This window comes from Schistocerca serialis, chromosome 6 (assembly GCF_023864345.2).
Source record: "Schistocerca serialis cubense isolate TAMUIC-IGC-003099 chromosome 6, iqSchSeri2.2, whole genome shotgun sequence".
Taxonomy (NCBI): domain Eukaryota; kingdom Metazoa; phylum Arthropoda; class Insecta; order Orthoptera; family Acrididae; genus Schistocerca; species Schistocerca serialis.
The window spans coordinates 737,779,246-737,799,175 of record NC_064643.1 but is presented as its reverse complement, the minus strand read 5'-3'; the positions used below and the strand labels follow the sequence as shown (position 1 = coordinate 737,799,175).

Genomic DNA, 19,930 nt, shown 5'->3' with positions numbered 1-19,930 from the left:
GCTAACCACATATCATTTAATAATTTAACATCACAATAATTGTAGGACAATAGCAGCACACAATAATAAGATAATTGTAATAATAATAATTATACTTGTGAATGTGTGGTATTTCAGAAATGTCAGTGTACTCAACACTGTCCGTCAGGTATTCTTTGGAACGAGAGTACTGACCAATAGCGGAAATATGTGGCAGCAATGCAGAAAGATTCATGTTTGGAGAAGAAGATAATTAGTGTCATGATGAGCAGCAATTAGTAGGGTATCGTTAATAAACCGTGTGGAGGAAAAACAACAGAAAATGGTAGTGTTCGGGAAAGCGTAGATGGTGTTGTCAATGTGGTGAAAAAAATGTTTCGCTAATGGTGTACTTCCGGGTGACCTGAGAGATCATGGAGACCTAAGTGATCGCTTCTTAGTGGTTCCCTGTTAGACAGAAGCGAGACTACTGCTATATGTCGAGAGGGAGGCTATACCGGTGACAACAAATGGTTCAGATGGCACTGAGCACTATGGGACTTAAATTCTGAGGTCATCAGTCCCCTACAACTTAGAACTACTTAAAGCTAACTAACCTAAGGACATCACACACATCCATGCCCGACGCAGGATTCGAACCTGCGACCGCAGTGGTTGCGCGGTTCCAGACTGTAGCGCCTAGAACCGCTCGTCCACCCCGGCCGGCCCGGTGACAATACCTAAAGCGCTAGTCTCCTCTTGAATTCAGAGACGTTGACATAGTCAAAGTGAATTGTTTCACGAAAATGTTGATTAATCAACTTTCTATGAGGTTAAGATGTCTTAAAGTACAGTTTTAACACCCAGGTTTTGTGCCCATCGTGATACTGGACAAAAGTAATCCCTCATTCCTGAAATTGCGCTGGCAAAATTCTTCGTGTTGGCAGTTAGATACAACTCGACGACACCAGAGGTGTTTATAAGAATGCCGCACAGATGATATGTCACTCATATTCATCGGAAAAGCAGTGGAATAAGCAATAAACACTGCAGGAATTATGATAACACGCTATGCCGCCTGACTTCTTCCTACAACATCTGTGTCTCTGGTATCAGTGTTTAAGGTACCGGTATCGTTTAAGGTATATGTGGAACATCAGTAACGCCACTGTCTCATATTTACAAGGAGTCACCAGTATCAACAGCCGTACCGAGATTGAGCTAAAATTGTTGCTTCAGGCCTCTCAGTGAATTTTTTGGTATCGTCAGCCACTTTGTCTACTGTAATTGCTGTTATCAACTGAATTACAGGTCTATATCACTAATGTCGATTTGTAGTAGGGTTTTGGAACATACACTGTATTCGAACATTATGAAGTACCTCGAAGAAAACGATTTATTGACACATAGTCAACACGGATTCAGAAAATATCGGTCTTGTGAAACACAACTTGCTCTTTATACTTACGAAGAAATGAGTAATCGACAGGGGATGTTAAATTGATTCTATGTTTTTAGATTTCCAGAAGGCTCTCGACACCGTTCCTCACAAGCATCTGCTAACCAAACTACGTGCCTACGGAGCATCGCCGCAGTTGTGCGACTAAATATGTGATTTCCTGTCAGAAAGAGCACAGTTCGTAGTAATAGACGGAAAGTCATCGAGTAAAACAGAAGTAATATCCCGCGTTCCCCAAGGAAGTGTTATAGGTCCTTTATTGTTCCTGATCTATATTAACGACATAGGACACAATCTGAATAGCCGTCTTAGAATGTTTGCAGATGATGCTGTCATTTACCGTCTTGTAAATTCATCAGACGATGAAAACGACTTGAAAAATAATTTTGATAAGATATCTGTGTCGTGCGAAAAGTGGCAATTGACCCTGAATAAAGAAAAGTGTGAACTTATTCACATGAGTACTAAAAGAAATCAGCTAAATTTCGATCACGTGTTAAGTCACACAAATCTGATGGCTCTAAAATCAGCTAAATACTTAGCGATTACAAGTACGAATAACCTAAATTGGAACGATCACATCGGTATTATTGTGAGTACATTGGCAGGATACTCAGAAGGTACAACAGGTCTACTAAAGAGACTGCTTACACCACGCTTGTCCACCATGTTCTGGAGTATTGATGTGCAGTGTTGGATCTGCGTCAGGTGGGAGTGACGGATGAGATCAAAAAAGTACAGAGAAGGGCAGCTCGTTCTGTATTAACGCGAAATAGGGGAGATAGTGTCACAGACATGATACGTGAATTGGAGTGGCAAACATTAAAACGAAGGCGTTTTCGTTGCGACGGGATTTTAACATGAAATTTCAATCACCAGTTTTCTGCTCCGATTGCAAAAACATTCTGTTGCCACCCACCTACATAGGGAGAAATAATCATCACGATAAAATAAGAGAAATCAGGGCTCACACAGAAAAATTTTAGTGCTCGTTTTTCCCACGTGCCGTTCGAGAGTGGAACGGTAGAGAGATAGCATGAAGGTGGTTCATTGAACCCTCTGCCCGCACTTTATTGTGAAGAGCAGAGTAATCACGTAGATGTAGATGTAAATGTAAATGCTGTGCAACGCTCTTTCCGGACACCGGACACCTAATCGATGTTTACTGTAATTGTTCATGAACAGCATACTCCAAGGCATTAGGTAGTGCAGGCCGTATACGGACGATCCTACAGTAACCTTATGATTCAGGGTTACCTACCTGGGCTACTAGTCTAATCATGCTAGGCCTCCAAGTAGTAATAACTAACGAGAGAACGATTGAACAAGTCTGTCAGATCTACAATAATGTGAGCAACGCTATTAGTGCTGTTATTCCAGACGAGACAGAATCAAATAACGCGGTAAAGACAGGCAATAGTATATCTTCATAAACATTTTAAAAATGAAAATAGTTTAACTATAACATTGATAACTTCTTGTGCTTTTAACACATAAAGAATTTACCAGCTGAAACGATACCTAAACGATACCTAACAGCGGTCAGGTGCATTTTCTCTGGTGTTTCGGCAGGTATTTGCCCTTTCGTTTTTGCAGCGTGTAGCTTGAGTCATCCCAAATAAATATTCCCCATCATGACTTTCATACGAAGCCCAGTGTGTATGGAAAGCCTCGGTTTGTTTCCTGCTAAAAACAAAATGAGTTGTAAAGTGGACTTTTTTATGCCAGTCCGAAGCAGCGATCACAAATTAGTCTAATGTGAAATTCGTTTTGTCGATATGTAATAGGGACAGCAAAAAACGAAGTATAACCATTACTAAAGCAGCAACCGTACGGTCCCGGGCCACGTTGACTGCTACCGCCATTCAGAAGGGCTGATCTGCATCTGCTGAAGGACTGATAATTCCTCGGGTTTTGCTGTTCCTGTTGATGCATATCGATAAAACAAATAACGCGCTAGACTGACTTCTGACCGCTATATTGAAGGGGTACGTTAAATTCCACTTCAAAAGTCATTTTGTTTGTAATGAAAAACAAACCGGCGCTTTCCGTCGGCACTGGCCTCCACTGAACGACGCAATGAGCTCGAGAGGGACCCGTTATACTGATGCATCTGACGTATATAAATACTGCTAGAATTTGGGATTTTAGATATTTGTATTTATATTGATAGAAATTTTTTCCACGTTATTGCCTTCAAGCAGAATTGGTAAAATAACATCATTAGAAACAATGCGTACTTATCTACCCAGCAAATCCACGTAAGATACTTTTTATAATTATGCGTGTTTCTAGTTTCAAAACTAAGTTTCGACCAACAACTGCGTTACCTATAATTTTCGCTACAGGGGTCGTACTAACTTCGTAACAGGTACAGTTTTTTACAGCATAACAAGTCTCGAAAAATCAAATTTCATTTACAAGTACACATGCAGAAATCATTAACGACACTCGATGTATAAGCGAATGGCTCGGCCAAAAATTAGCGTTTACAGCACTGTAAATAAAGGTTCCAGAGAAAAGGTTACTGCACCTTTACACGTACAATGCCATGAGTGGATAGGGTCACTCATGGAAACTAAGCTTTAAATATTCATGTTTTTTCAGCTGACGACCCTGCACACAGTTTTCTTCGATTTGGAGATAACATTTACAACACGTGACGGTATGTGTGCCGTTACTTAGGTGTCTACAGTAATAAATATAAACACCTCTCACGGAAAAGTATGACTTGATACCGTCATTTTACGTCAAACAGAAGATAAACGTATCTTCCTGGCAGATTAAAACTGTGTGCCCGACCGAGACTCGAACTCGGGACCTTTGCCTTTCGCTGCAGAGTGAAAATCTCATTCTAGAAGATAAACGTCGTTGATACTTGTTGAATATATTGCACAGTTATACAGGATTGTATCTTTGTTGTAAATCAGTCTCATTTCCTTAGAAGCGAGCAACTTTTAGGTTTACAGATTTTTGTTTACATTGTGTAAATAAACGTTATTCTTTGTTCAGAGTCAACGGAAATCTCGTGATTTCAAGAATAAACGAATCAAGCGTCTACCTAAGTGAAAAATCGCGTCGCAAACTAATAATAATAAATCCATTTGGGAATATAGAATATATTCAGAGCACCACATTTTTATAAAGATTGATGCTACGTATTCGATCACTATACAAAAACTAAATTACATTATTTATTTAGTCTTTTAATTATCCATTAAACCACATGTCCTTGAAGGACCACAGTGTCGGAGTACTGATGTTGTCACGTCGGATAGTCTATTCGGCAAGTCTAACTTTCGTAGGTTTTTATTGGTAAGAAATTGATTCGTAGCAGGACGACTGTGTATTTTCCACAGTCTAATATACGAGTCCGGTCAGTGGGACATTGCTGTATGTAGACCAGCAACAACTTTACGCCGATTGCTTTTCAGTAGCACACATACACACACACACACACACACACACACACACACACACACACACAGAGAGAGAGAGAGAGAGAGAGAGAGAGACCTCGAGGCTGAGTACACTAGGGATGTTTTGCTAAGTTCAAGACTTCAATAAAAGTCAGCTGCTATACATTTAGGTTTGCAGAAACATTCCACGTTATACGATAAACTGCGTTTCCATTTCATTGAGCCAAGAAATCGGAGAAGTGTATCAAGAATTACTGTGCAACTACGTACTAGGGTCCACCTTCCAGCACACTTCCGTGCCTAGACAGTGAATTATATCCACGCAACCTCGCCTGCTTATATGTTTAACAATAGTGCCCACACCTCTTCCTTCACTCTGATTGCGTCTCTCCCACTGTCAGTCTATCTACCTCGTCATCCCACGTCTGCCTACTAGCTCTCCCCACTCTGTCTCTTCATGTCTTCCCCTTTTACTCTGCCTCCTCCTCTCTCAGCCCAACCAATCCTCATCCCTCTCTCTGCCATCTCTGATTTTCTCCTCCATCTCTCTCTGTCCATCTCTTCCTCCCCCTCTCTCTGTCCATCCTCTCCACACCTCTCTCTATATGTCTCCTTTGCCCCTCTCTGTGGTTATCCACCTCCTCTTTCACACTCGCTTTCTATTTCTTCTCACCCTCCTCTGTGAACCTTTACTCCACCTCTCTCTGTACATCTCCTCCTCCCCCTGTTCTCTGTCCAGACCCTTCTTCTTCGCTCTATCCAGCACCTCTAGCCTCCCTCTCTCAATGTCCGTTCCTACATTCAGGCTGACACAACAATAAAACAACAGACCAGTCTTGGCGGGCAACTCACATGTCGTGGACTAGAAAACCTCTCTTGCACATCAATTATGGGCATGGCATGCTGGGCAGGCCTATAAGGCAGGCTGATACTTATCCAACACAGCATGCTTGCCGTTCAGGGCAGTCTACATGTTGGGGTCGGAAAACTATTCCCTGCCTATGACATGGAAGCTGCCCTGTAAAGCAGGTAGATCAGGTAGCCAAGAGCCTCGAAGCACAATATACAGTCATGGAAGACGGCCTATACACCAGGGCCTGGAAATCACACGATTTTGCTCACATCACCGATCCTATTTGTGCTAGGAGGTTGTAAATCCCACAGTGCTAAAACTGTTAACGCCTGCTGTATCTATGCCAGATTTGGTTGAAACCAATTCAGGAGTTTGGTTGGGAGGAGATCCAATACATACATCCATACACACACACACACACACACACACACACACACACACACATATATATATATATATATATATATATATATATATATATATATATATCACACTATCGAAGGATGCAAGAGCACAAAATAGTAACGTTTTTTGTACTACGACCCAGTACAACAAATTGTACGTAACAGTACTTAATCAAGGAGTGGCAGTGAATACTGAAAGTAGATCAGTGAATGACCACATTTTGGAAGAGCAGAAATATTTATATTAGGAAATAAGACACAAGAAGTACTACTGAGTTCTGTTATTTGAGCAATGCTTGATGACGATGATGATGGCTAAAGCAGATAGCATATAAAAGTTGACTGGTAACAGTAAGGAGAGGGTCTCTGAAAAAGAAAATTGTTAACATGTAATTCCAAGTCAAATTTCATGAAGTCTTTTCTGAAGGTATGTTTTTGGAGTATAGTCTTCCATGAAAGTGAAATACCCACGATATGCAGTGCACTCAAGGAAACTCTACTCCCTGTTTGTATCCTTTCCCTTATAGTCTTTTCAACGCTGTTATCATTTGATGTCAGAGATCTCAAGTAACTAAAAGAGGACACTCCCTTCAAACATTTCAAATTTATAGTTTGGATATATAGGGGATTGTTTTATTTTTATTTGCTATGAGGCTGATTTTCATTGCTTCTATTATGACTGCCAGGTACACTATGTGATCAAAAGTATCCGGACAACGTTTTTCATATTAGGTGTATTGTGCTCCCATCCACTGCCATGCACTCCATATTAGCGACTTCAATAGTCGTTAGACATCGCGAGAGAGCAGAATGGGGCACTCTGCAGAACTCACGGACTTCGAACGTGGTCGGGTGATCGGGTGTTACTTGGGTCTGTACGCGAGATTTCCACACTCCTAAAAATCCGAAGGTCCACTGTTTCTGATGTGATAGTGAAGTAAAAACGTGAAGAAACACCTACAGCACAAATGCGTACAGGCCACCCTCGTCTACTGACTGACAGAGACCGCCGTCAATTGAAAAGGGTCGGAATGTGTAATAGGCAGACATCTATCCATACCATCACACAGGACTTCCAAATTTCATCTGGATCCACTGCAAGTTCTATGACAATTAGGCGGGAGGTGAAAAAACTTGGATTTCATGGTCGAGCGGCTGCTCATAAGCCACATATCACGCCGGTAAATGCCTAACGACGCCTAGCTAGGTGTAAGGACTCTAAACATTGGACGATTGAACAGCGGAAGTACGTTGTGTGGAGTGAGGAATCACGGTACACGATGTGGCGATCCGATGGCAGGGTGTGGGTATGGCGAATGTCATCTGTCAGCGCTTTTAGTGTCAACAGCAAAATTCGAAGGCGTTCGTGTTATGATGTGGTCGTATTTTACATGGAGGGAGCTGATACCGGTTGTTGTTTTGCGTAGCACTACCACAGTACAGGGCTACACTGATCCTTTTTAGCACCTTCTTGCTTCCCACTGTTAAAGAGCAGTTCGAGTATGGCGATTGCATCTTTCAACACTATCGTGCACCTGTTAAAATTCACGAACTATGTCGGAGTGGTTGCACAACAGTAACATCCCTGTAATAGACTGGTCTTCACAGAATCCTAATCTAAGTCCTATAGAACACCTTTGGGATGTTTCGGAACGGAGACCTCGTGCCAGGTCTCACAAACCGATATCGATACCTCTCCTCAGTGCAGCAGTCGGTGAAGAATGGTCTGCCATTCCCCAATTCTTTAATTTTGTTGGCATATGTTGTTACTATTGCAATATCATCGTTATATTCACATGTATGGCTAGTTCTCATGATTATGGTGCCGTTTTCATTTAACTTATTTACTTCACTGTGCACAGCTATGTTGCAGACAAAGCTTTCAACTGTCTTGTTATATATTCTTACTTTACTTCTTGTCTCTGTGACTGTAATTTTGGTTAGAGTGATTAGTCTGGCACCACTCATAGTTGTCGCCTATTTATGCTGTCAAAGGTTTGTTTGAAATCAACGAATAGGAAATGCAGTTCTATTTATGTTTACAGATCTATTCTATCAATGGTGTTATCAAAAAAATTTGAACGCATCCCCACATCTAAGTATTCTAGCACCTGGCAGTGATGTCTCTTTCGGCTAATCTGTCCACGTGGCTTCAACCTACAAATGAAGGAAGATGTGGTGCATCACAGTGACTGCCAGAGTGGTTAGGTGTCGAGCTGTGAGCTTAAAGTAATGGAAAAAGTATTAGCTGACGGTTATAATATGCACATAAATATAAGAAACGCTAGTTACAAAGTGTGCCTAATACGTGAGAATGCTGAATTGCTGATTGTTAAATTCGGACTAGAGACTTGAGAAGGTGGAAAAGTTTTGCTATCTCGGAAATGGAGTAGCTAAAGCAGTAACACGAAAGAAAGACTTACTGGCATGGATTCCAGAGGCAGCAGTACCTATTTTAAAAATAAATAGCAAATGACAAAAATTTTAATCTTCAGATGATAAAAATGTTCAACAAATGACTCAAGTACAGTCTGTAGTCTGTAAGGGTAGAAAACGTGGACAATAGGGAAGACGGAATGACAGAACGAGAAGCATTTGAAATGGGACATTAACAGAGACTCTTGAAGAACGGAGCGAATGGTGAGGTTACGAAACTAGGCAGCAAGTCAACAAGATGAATTGCTGAACAGAGAATATAAAGAATAATAGTGAGACAAATACTGGGTATGTATTAAGACATGAACAGTTTCAGCAGCTGAGGGGATGGTGGATAGAAGAAAGTGAATTGGGAGATGTCTATATAGGTGTAAAATCGATAAAGTTCACAATATGTCACAGGATTAATGAGTTACGAAAAGATGACAGAATTGGATGATTGCATTAAACTGTTCTTAATAACCTGATTTCGCTGGCAAGAAAATGTGCATATTTACCGATGTCACACGTCTTTCGTGTGTTGTATCAACCTTATGTGTGTTTTCCGTATGATGTGTTTCCTGTGGAGTATTGCAATAGTTCTAAGTCCTAATCCTCACTAACAAAAGTATGTACACTACTCGCAGTATCTGTGCCACACCTTCATTCCCAATGATTAGTACTTTAGATAGTCTTACTGTTGATAGTTTTTAACGAGAATCTTTTTATGACACATTTAAAATGAACAGCAGCACCACTTTAACATACCAATATATACACAACAGAACAGTCAAATCGGCGGGAATTATGGGATTGATTAAAAATTCGTTTTACTTGTAAACAGACAAAGAAAATGAATTTTTTCTGTCTTAATATTCGTTTTATAAATGTTTGTTTTAGCATTTATATCATCTGTTATTAAGTTTTCTGGATGTCCTAATGGTACATTACATAGAGATTTAGGTTACACGTAAATGTTATGCCCAGATGTCTATCAGAAAAAGCTATACTTGATTATAGACGGCATAATCAAATAGAGAGATCGACTTAGTTATTTGACTGACAACAGTTATGGGTTTTCTGCTTCCAAAGGATGTTAACGTTTTCTTGCTACTGTATTTGTAATATTCTGATATTATGTGATTACATTGAATACAGTGGAATATAGTCGAATTAAATCAAGTGGTGCGGGGGGTATTAGTGTAGCAGGCGAGACATTGAAACAGTAGATGGATTTTGCTATATGGACAGCAATATAACTGATGATGGCCAAAGTATAGACGATATACTGTAAAATGTAGAGTGGCAATGGAAAGAAAAGCGTTTTTAAAGAAGAGAAATTCGTTAACACCAAACAAAAATTTAAGCGCTAGGAAGTATTTCCGTAAAGTATTTGTATGGAGTGTTGCCATTTATGTAATGAAACATGAACGGCAAACAGTTAACACAAAAAGTGAATATAAGCTCTCAGTATGTGGTGCAACTAAAGAATGCTGAATATTAAATAGGTAGATCACGTAACTAATGAGGAGCTACTTAATAAAGCATTGGGAAGAAAAGAAATCTGTGGAACAACCTGTCTAGAAGGGATTGGTTGATAGGCCACATTCTGAAACATCAACGAATCACTAGTTTGGAATTGGGGGACCGTTTGCGGAGCTAAAAGTCGTGAGGGTAGACTAAGAGAGGAATGCAGTAGGCAGATTCAGAAGGATATGATTGCAGTAGTGGGATATGGAGAGATTTGCACGGAATAGAGCAGCATGGAGGGCTGCATCAAACCAGTATTGGGACTGAAGACCACAACAACAACAGGGAGTAAATTTCATTGTGTTTTATTGCAACACTAGCTGAGTACCCGGCTTTTCCCAAGTATGTATTTATGAATTCTATTTGTGCATCCCCTCCTTCACCCTATTTCTATCCGTCTTTTATCTCCTTCTACTCTTTCTCTCTTTCTCTGTCCTCCAACCCCCAGTCTCTGCCCATTTCTTTCTGCTCCTCTTTTTGTTCATCTGCTACCCTCTCGTGTCTTTCTACATCTCCGCTGCTCCTTCTCTATGTCCATCTTCCATTTCCTTTGTATGTCCATTTTCTCTTCCACTCTCCCCGTCCATCTCCCTCTCTTCCCTTTCTCTGTCCATCTCGTCCTGCCCCTCTCAATGTGTCGTAGAGTAATATAATTTTTTAGGAACCTTCGGCGGCATATGTGGATACCGTCTGCTAAATCTGTTGCGAATGCATTTAGTAGCAAAGAAGTGATAAATTTAAACGGCTTGGCGTCATGCCTGATGCGACAGTTCTACTGCACGAACAGCGAAAATGTGGTAAATGGTGAACTTTTTTCCTTTCAACCTAATTTTGGTGTTCTAGGTGAGAAGAACTTTCGTATGGGTTTGAAATTACGTGTAAATGTTGGAAATCACTAAGTGGCTTCATTCGCAAATACTGGACAGCGCAAGTTTTAGCTATACATTATGCAACGTGTACGTGATGCAACAAAGAGTGTGCAAGTGTGGGTTAAACACATTGAAGATTGTATAAGCGATGTATTCATCACTTTGAATCGTATCACGTAGGATATATCAGCCAATAAAAGCATTTCCACATGTATTATAAAGTTCAAAAGTCAAAGAGCAGACAGCCCTTTCAAAGAACAATATTTTTCCCTAACTCACATATTATTATTAAAATGAAGTATTTTGTGATTTGCCTCTCACTTTCAAATGTATCTTACGTTCTGCCTCTAGGTTCACGAAATCTCGTTACCATATTTCATGGAAATCAGCTCTGCAGGTTAGTAATAATAAACTTGAGCTTCATGGGTGATACGGCAGAGTATCATATCAGCGTTTGTAAGGTCGTATATCTGAACGATGTGTCATTCAATGACATAATTTTACAGGTATATTCAGTCGTAAATGTGAACACTGACTGAAAAATGTGTCGCAATCACAGTTATTAATCAAGGGGTGATATATTAAAATGTTTTGCCTAGAGCGAATAAGAATAGCGAAAATGTAGTTTCCGATAAATATTTTTCCTTTCATAATTTTGTGTGGGAGAGGGGAGAGAGAGTGTCAGCGAGAATAAAAATTCTAAAGGCTTGAAATTATGTAGGAAGTCACTAAGTGGTTTCTTTTTCAAATACTGGATGAATAAAATCTGGGTTTTCCCGTGTTGTGAGCTGCACTTCCTTTTCAAAACCACCCGTTTAATAGGTTGGTATACCTTAACCACGTAGTAATTCTTTCCAGATAGTAGGTGAATGTGCTTCACGTTTGATAGAAATTAGTCCCCTGGTTTCGGAGAGGAGATGGAACACACATACATACATACATTTCTGCAATATGTGTGGGTATGTTTCTCCCCTGATACACTGCAACCGTCTACGTTGAAGTGAAAGCAACATAGAACGCCGTCTAGTAGAGATGGATACGCAGATCTTGCATTTGAACTACTGGTGTAGATAATTTGTGAAAAAGTCGGTCCGGTTACTGTTTTCTTTAAGTAATTGTTAAGATAATGGTAAGAGACTTTTCACACTAATTGAAATTTAGAAAAAGTTTGTACTTTGGTTTACGTACAGGATATGTGAATTTATTGTTAGTTATTTATAAATGTATCACAATTGAATTGCAGACACACCTGTAATAAACTCGATGTTATAATTTGCATGTTCTCGATAATCGGTTTGCGTGATTTATATTTCTTTCACATTTTAGCTTTGGAATATCATACTTTTATTTTCTGGTTTGTCATCATTTACCATTTTTTGATCGACGTCTCGGTTAGTTTTGACCAGGCAACCCTGCCTAGAATTAAAAACAGATATTTTGTCAGCAGTACTGTAACTATGGGAAATTTTTCGATATTCGACCCAACGTTTCAGATGAGGACACGCATAAATGTTTTAGGGAAAATGGTGCCTTGAATTGGATCACTACGCTTTGGTGGTATTATTTGAGGATATGAAACATGATGAGGGCGCTCAGACGTAAGTTACCAGATGCATTCCTGAAATGTTTTTAGAGAAAGGATGTTAGTCGAGAAGTACTGCATTTGCACCGGCATATTATTACCCGTGCTGAAGTCCTTTTATCTGCAGAATCGCCCTTAACAACAGAAATTGTTACTTGCTGAAAGCGGACGCATATGCAGCACCGATGAACATTTTTCTCAGTAAGCCGAGGAATGAAAACGAACCATACCTCAGCATATTCGTATATTCCACACCTAGCAATTCAAATGCACCATTATATTACGCTACATTTTTATGATTATAAGGCAATAGAGCCTTGGGTACTTAATCATACTCTCGTCCAAAGCATCATTGTTTCTTCTTCATTTCAGCATACAATAAATCATTGAATGCTTTCAGTTTTTAAATAAATTCAGAACTGTTTGTAAATGTAGAATAAATAGTGCCGTGTACTGGCCATTCAGTGCCGACTGGGCGCTGTGTCATCCTTTGTCTGACATACGTCTCATTTCGGTTGCGGGATCGCGGAGTTCGTGGACCCGTGGTCTAGGGGTAGCGTCTATGTTTCGTAATCAAAGCGTCTTCGGTCCCGCGTTCAAATCCTGCTGCTATTCAAATTTTGATTAATAATCAGCCTTGGGGGCCGAAGACTTCCGGCATAAAAAGTCACCCTACGTCTGCCAACGGCCTTGTCAGAGAGGGCGGAGGAGCAGACAGATGTTCAGGGCATCCTCTTGTCCTTGGGGTGGGAAACTGCCTCTGAGGGGTCAGATTCAGCACTGATCAACGGCATGAAGAAGCAGAAGGCAATGGAAACCACTGCATTAAAGACACGTAACGTGTATCCACAGGACATGTGGCCTGTAATTGAAGAAGTGTCATGATGATCTCTCCATTGGCAAAAGATTCCGGAATAGTCCCCCATTGGGATCTCCGGGAGGGGACTGCCAAGGGGGAGGTTACCATGAGAAAAAGATTGAGTAATCTACGAAAGGATAACGTTCTACGAGTCGGGGCGTGGAATGTCAGAAGCTTGAACGTGGTAGGGAAACTAGAAAATCTGAAAAGGGAAATGCAAAGGCTCAATCTAGATATAGTAAGGGTCAGTGAAGTGAAGTGGAAGGAAGACAAGGATTTCTGGCCAGATGAGTACCGGGTAATATCAACAGCAGCAGAAAATGGTATAACAGGTGTAGGATTGGTTATGAATAGGAAGGTAGGGCAGAGGGTGTGTTACTGTGAACAGTTCAGTGACCGGGTTGTTCTAATCAGAATCGACGGCAGACCAACACCGACAACGATAGTTCAGGTATACATGCCGACGTCGCAAGCTGAAGATGAAGAGATAGAGTTTATGGGGATATTGAAACGGTAATGCAGTGTGTAAAAGGAGATGAAAATCTAATAGTCATGGGGGACTGGAATGCAGTTGTAGGGGAAGGAGTAGAGGAAAATGTTACAAGAGAATATGGACTTGTGGCAAGTACTGAAAGAGGAGGAAGACTAATTGATGAGTTCTGTAACAAGCTTCAGCTAGTAATATCGAATATCAAGAATCACAAGAGGAGGAGATATACTTGGAAAAGGCCAGGTGATACGGGAAGATTTCAGCAAGATTAGATCACGGTCAGAAAGCGATTCTAAAATCAGATACTGGATTGTAAGGCGTACCCTGAAGCAGATATAGACTCAGATCGCAATATATAGGCTGAAGTTTAAGTCATTAGTCAGGAAGAATCAGTACGCAAAGAAATGAGATACCAAAGTACTAAGGAATGACGATATAAGCTTGAAGCTCTCTAAGGCTGTAAATACAGCAATAAGGAGTAGCTCAGTTAGCAGTACAGTTGAAGACGAAAGGACATCTCTGAAAAGAGCTATCACAGAATTTTGGAAGGAAAACATAGGTACAAAGGAGGTAGCTGCGAGGGAACCATGGGTAACAGAAGAAACACTTCAGTTGATTGATGGAAGGAGGAACCCATTAACGTTCCGGGGAACTCAGAAGCACAGAAATACAAGTCGCTGGGAATTAAATAAATAGGAAGAGCACAAAAGCTAAGATGAAATGGCTGCGTAAAAAATGTGAAGACACCGAAAAAGAAATGATTGTTGGAAAGCCAGACTCAGCATACAGGAAAGTCAAAACAACCTTCGGTGACATTAAAAGCAAGGAGTCGATTCATAAGAGATAGGGGATCCAGTATTAGAAACAGAATTTAAAAGAGCTTTGGAGGACTTAAGGTCAAATAAGGCAGAAGGGATAGATGAAATTCCATCAGAATTTCTGAAATCATTGGGGGAAGTGGCAACAAAACGCCTATTCATGATGGTGTGTAGAACGTATGAATCTGGCGACATACCATCTGACTTTCGGAAAAGCATCATCCACACAATTCCGAAGATGGCTAGAGCTAACAAGTGCGAGAATTATTGCAAAATCAGTTCAACAGGAATAATACACAGAAGAATGGAAAAGAAAATTGAGGATGCGCTAGATGACGATCAGTTTGACCTTAGGAAAAGAGAGAGGCAATACTGACGAATGTTGAGTGATCACCGTGAATGGCAGCGGGATAGCACGGGTTTGTAGGGGACAGCGTTATCTGCACATTACAGAGAGTCATTGCAGGTCTACATTTGGTCGGCTGGACAAAGGGTTTAAAATGCAGATTTATGGGACTCTTGGATAAAACAGTTGTACATGTTTTACCGAATGGGAGCTTGAGTACAGGGATACTTATTGGCGAGTTTCCGGTTGAACATGTGTGACCACCACAAGGGAGGGTCGCATTACTGTGCACGAAGCACGATGTAACCCTTGCACATCTCCTCCCATCAGAGAACAAGAGATGGGCACCATGCAACAATCTGTAACATCCCGCACCAGTGGTCGGAGATTATTAGCACCAGACTAGACAATTATCGTCCATGCGTAGGCTGCCGTTAACATAACAACGGAATCGGCTGCGTTCTGAGTGGTGGTGTGAGTGCAAACAATGGACTGCTGATAAACGTCGTCGCTCTGTGTTTAGCAAAGATCAGCAGTTCCGCACAACACCCGATGACCGTAGTCGGCGAGTATGAGGAGAGCTTATATTCTTGCAATATTTAGGAGATGCACAGTGGTCTAAATTCTTCCTGTACAGACCACGAAGACCCAACGGTACAGACCGGCCGCCGTATCATCCTCAGCCCATAGGCGTCACTGGATGAGGATATGGAGAGGCATGTGGTCAGCATACCGCTCTCTCGGCCGTATGTCAGTTTCCGAGACCGGAACCGCTACTTATAAATCAAGTAGCTCCTCAGGTAGACTCACAAGGGCTGAGTGCACCCCGGTGGCCAAAAGCGCTCGGCAGACCGGATGGTCACCCATCCATAAGCTAGCCCAGCCCGACAGCGCTTAACTTCGGCGATCTGATTGGAACCGGTGTTACCACAGCGGTAAGGCCGTTGGCCGCACAACGGTGTTACTACTGTCATTACCGTGTGGAGAGTAATCGGGTATGACATCACGTCATTGGTGGTAGTCATTGATGAAACTCAGACATCGTGTGTCCTTAAGTTTTACCTCTCATACAACTCAATCGTGTTGCCATTTTTCAAAATTATAATGCTTGTCCCATACAACCCGTAGCCCTACGAATTATATATATATATATATATATATATATATATATATATATATATATATATATATATATGTGTGTGTGTGTGCGTGTGTGTGAGAGAGAGAGAGAGAGAGAGACAGAGAGAGAGAGAGAGTAAGAACAATCCTAACCCCGATCCTGATAGCTCGTGGTCGTGCGGTAGCGTTCTCGCTTCCCACGCCCGGGTCCCCGGGTTCGATTCCCGGCGGGGTCAGGGATTTTCTCTGCCTCGTGAATACTGGGTGTTGTGTGATGTCAAAAGGGTAAGTTAGGTTTAAGTAGTTCTAAGTTCTTGGGGACTGATGACCATAGATGTTAAGTCCCATAGTGCTCAGAGCCATTCGAACCATTCGACCCCGATGGAATATGAGTAGGGCCAATTCGGACGGTAACTCTATCAAAGTGCCAGTGGCAATCTTATAGTTACAACAACTGCTGGTCAGCTTGCCTCAGAGAAGGTACAACGCGTTTAGGAGATCGGGATCAGTATATGGTTCCACAACGGCGGGAGTGTGATATCATGCTGATAAGTGGGCTCACACTGCCAAGATACTCGTATTTGTAAACTTAACTCGACATTGTGATCACTCAAATAACCTCACATACCCTCTGAAGCCCTGAAGCTTCATATCGTTTCCCCCTCTTCCTATGGATGCTTAACTTCTTTGTCAGGCAGTGTAACAAAGACGTGCTACTCCACTTTCCTTAGAAAGATCCGAGGTCAGAAATAAGACAGGTCTTATTGTTGAGAACCTCGAAAATTCGAGTTTGTTAGTGGGCCAGAGGTCTCACTCATCCCTTTGGCCTGGTAATGTAGAAGCACGTGGTGGAGCGACTGACCTTGACGTTGCCGTACTTCCAGGTGAAGAGCACGACGACGGGCAGGCAGCAGATGACGACGCACGAGAGCACCAGGATGGCGGTGCGCATCACCCAGTTGAGAGACACGACGCACGGCCGCTCGTCCACACACGAGTCGCAGCCCTCGGCGCACGCCAGGCACTCGAAGCTGCCCTCGGCGCTGTACAGGTTCTGCCGGCCCTGTGGGACACAACCAGCACGCGGGCCGTGGTCAGTATGGCCAACAATTAACAGGGTAGTAACACTTGCTGTAGAATGAAACAAAAGGTTCAGCAGGCAAGAAAAGTGTTTACACTCAGTAGCAAAGGGTCATGGGCAGCCACTGGGACACAAGTCGGTTCTCTGGCGCTCAAACCTATGTGGTGCACTTGTCACTACGCAGTCCTTTACAGAGAAAGGGTTCCGGGCGCGCCGCTTCGAAATCGGGAGCAATACGACACACAGAGGACTATCGGCGCGTACGGCTCTGCAAAGACGGTGTGCCGCCCATTGGCGAGACATTCGTCGTCATCCTGTGCTGCGGTTTACTTTGGTGGTAACATAGCGTCTGCTGTGGTGAACATAGAAACAGGACACTGATGACATAGGAAGCATGAATTCTTGTGGAATGTCCGATGTGACAGAATGAGAGGACCCATGTTACTTGTACCAATTACTATCTCAGGTTTTTACACAGATCATGCGAAGGAACTTGCCCCGCTTCTTGCAGCGGTGTACCGTAGGTCTCTGGAAGAGCGTAGCGTTCCAAAGGATTGGAAAAGGGCACAGGTCATCCCCGTTTTCAAGAAGGGACGTCGAACAGATGTGCAGAACTATAGACCTATATCTCTAACGTCGATCACTTGTAGGGTTTTGGAACACGTATTGTGTTCAAGTATAATGACTTCTCTGGAGACTAGAAATCTACTCTGTAGGAATCAGCATGGGTTTCGAAAAAGACGGTCGTGTGAAACCCAGCTCGCCCTATTCGTCTACGAGACTCAGAGGGCAATAGAGACGGGTTCACAGGTAGATGCCGTGTTTCTTGACTTCCGAAACGCGTTCGATACAGTTCCACACAGTCGATTAATGAACAAAGTAAGAGCATATGGACTATCAGACCAATTGTGTGATTGGATTGAGGAGTTCCTAGGTAACAGAACGCAGCATGTCATTCTCAATGGAGAGAAGTCTTCCGAAGTAAGAGTGATTTCAGGTATGCCGCAGGGGAGTGTCGTAGGACCGTTGCTATTCACAATATACATAAATGACCTTGTGGATGACATCAGAAGTTCACTGAGGCTTTTTGCGGATGATGCTGTGGTATATCGAGAGGTTGTAACAATGGAAAATTGTACTGAAATACAGAAGGATGTGCAGCGAATTGACGCATGGTGCAGGGAATGGCAATTGAATCTCAATGCAGGCAAGTGTAATGTGCTGCAAATACATAGAAAGACAGATCTCTTATCATTTAGCTACAAAATAGCAGGTCAGCAACTGGAAGCAGTTAATTCCATAAATGGTCTGGGAGTACGCATTGGGAGTGATTTAAAATGGAATGATCATATAAAATTTATCGTTGGTAAAGCACATGCCAGACGGATTCATTGGAAGAATCCTAAGGAAATGCAGTCCGAAAACAAAGGAAGTAGGTTCCAGTACGCTTGTTCGCCCACTGCTTGAATACTGCTCAGCGGTGTGGGATCCGTACCAAATGGGGTTGATAGAAGACATAGAGAAGATCCAACGGAGAGCAGCGCGCTTCGTTACAGGATCATTTAGTAATCGCGAAAGCGTTAAGGACGATAGATAAACTCCAATGGAAGACTCTGCAGGAGAGACGCTCAGTAGCTCGGTACGGGCTTTTGTTAAAGTTTCGAGAACATACCTTCACCGAAGAGTCAAGCAGTATATTGCTCCCTCGTACGTATATCTCGCGAAGAGACCATGAGAATAAAATCAGAGAGATTGGAGCCCTCACAGAAGCATACCGACAATCCTTCTTTCGACGAACAATACGAGACTGGAGTAGAAGGGAGAAACGAAAGAGGTACTCAAGGTACCCTCCGCCACACACCGTAAGGTGGCCTGCGGAGTATGGATGTAGATGTAGATGTTGAAAACGTGTTCAACAGCTACATCATAATTCGCAAGCCACCTCACGGTGTGTGGTGGAGTATACTTCTGGTACTACTAATTAAGAACCCTCCCCCTTTTCTATTGCACTCACGAATGGTGCGTGGGAAGAAAGATGACGGTAAGCCTGTATATTTGCTCTAATTTCTCGGATTCTCTCGTCGTCATCATTTCGTGAGTGTGTGTGTGGGAGGACGTAATATGTCGTCTGAATCTTCCCGCAAAGGGCTTACAAGTTAACCTCATGGTGATACACAACGACCGTCTTGTAAAGTCTACCCCTGAAGTTTGTTGAGCACTGTATAACGCTCTTGTGCCAATTAAAGGATCCCATGACGAAACGCACCGCTCCTCTTCGCTACCTCTTTTATTAGTACTACCAGGTAAGAATCCCATACTGGTGTACAGGGCTCAAGAATCGGTCGAACAAGAGCCCTGTATAGGACTTCCTTCGCGGGTGAGATACGTTTCCTTAAGATTCTTCCAATGAATCTGTCTGGCAATTGCTTTTCCTACTGTTTGTTTTATGTGGTCATTCCACTTAAGGTCGCTCTGGACACTTAGTCCTATATATTTTATGGTAGGCATTCTTTCCAACAATTATTCATTAGCAGTATAACTCCACGGTAGGGGATTTCCTGCCCTATATATGCACAATATGTTATATTTACTTATATCTACTGTTAACTGACAGAGCGTGCACCACTTATGAGTTATCTGTAAATCCGTACTGGTTTTTAGCAGTACTACTTTCTTATAGACAACCGCGTGATCTGGGAACAATACTAAAGAACCTCCGTCGGTTGCT

General features: G+C 42.1%; 1 protein-coding gene across 1 annotated transcript in view; it reads right to left on the bottom strand.

The window, feature by feature from the left end:
* Window positions 1-19,930, bottom strand: part of LOC126485058 (probable G-protein coupled receptor CG31760) — a 613,409-nt gene that overhangs the window by 215,421 nt on the left and 378,058 nt on the right. Inside the window, exon 4 of the mRNA XM_050108660.1 lies at window positions 16,984-17,184. Within this exon, the coding sequence (XP_049964617.1) occupies window positions 16,984-17,184 (201 nt within the window). The remainder of the gene's footprint in view (window positions 1-16,983; window positions 17,185-19,930) is intronic.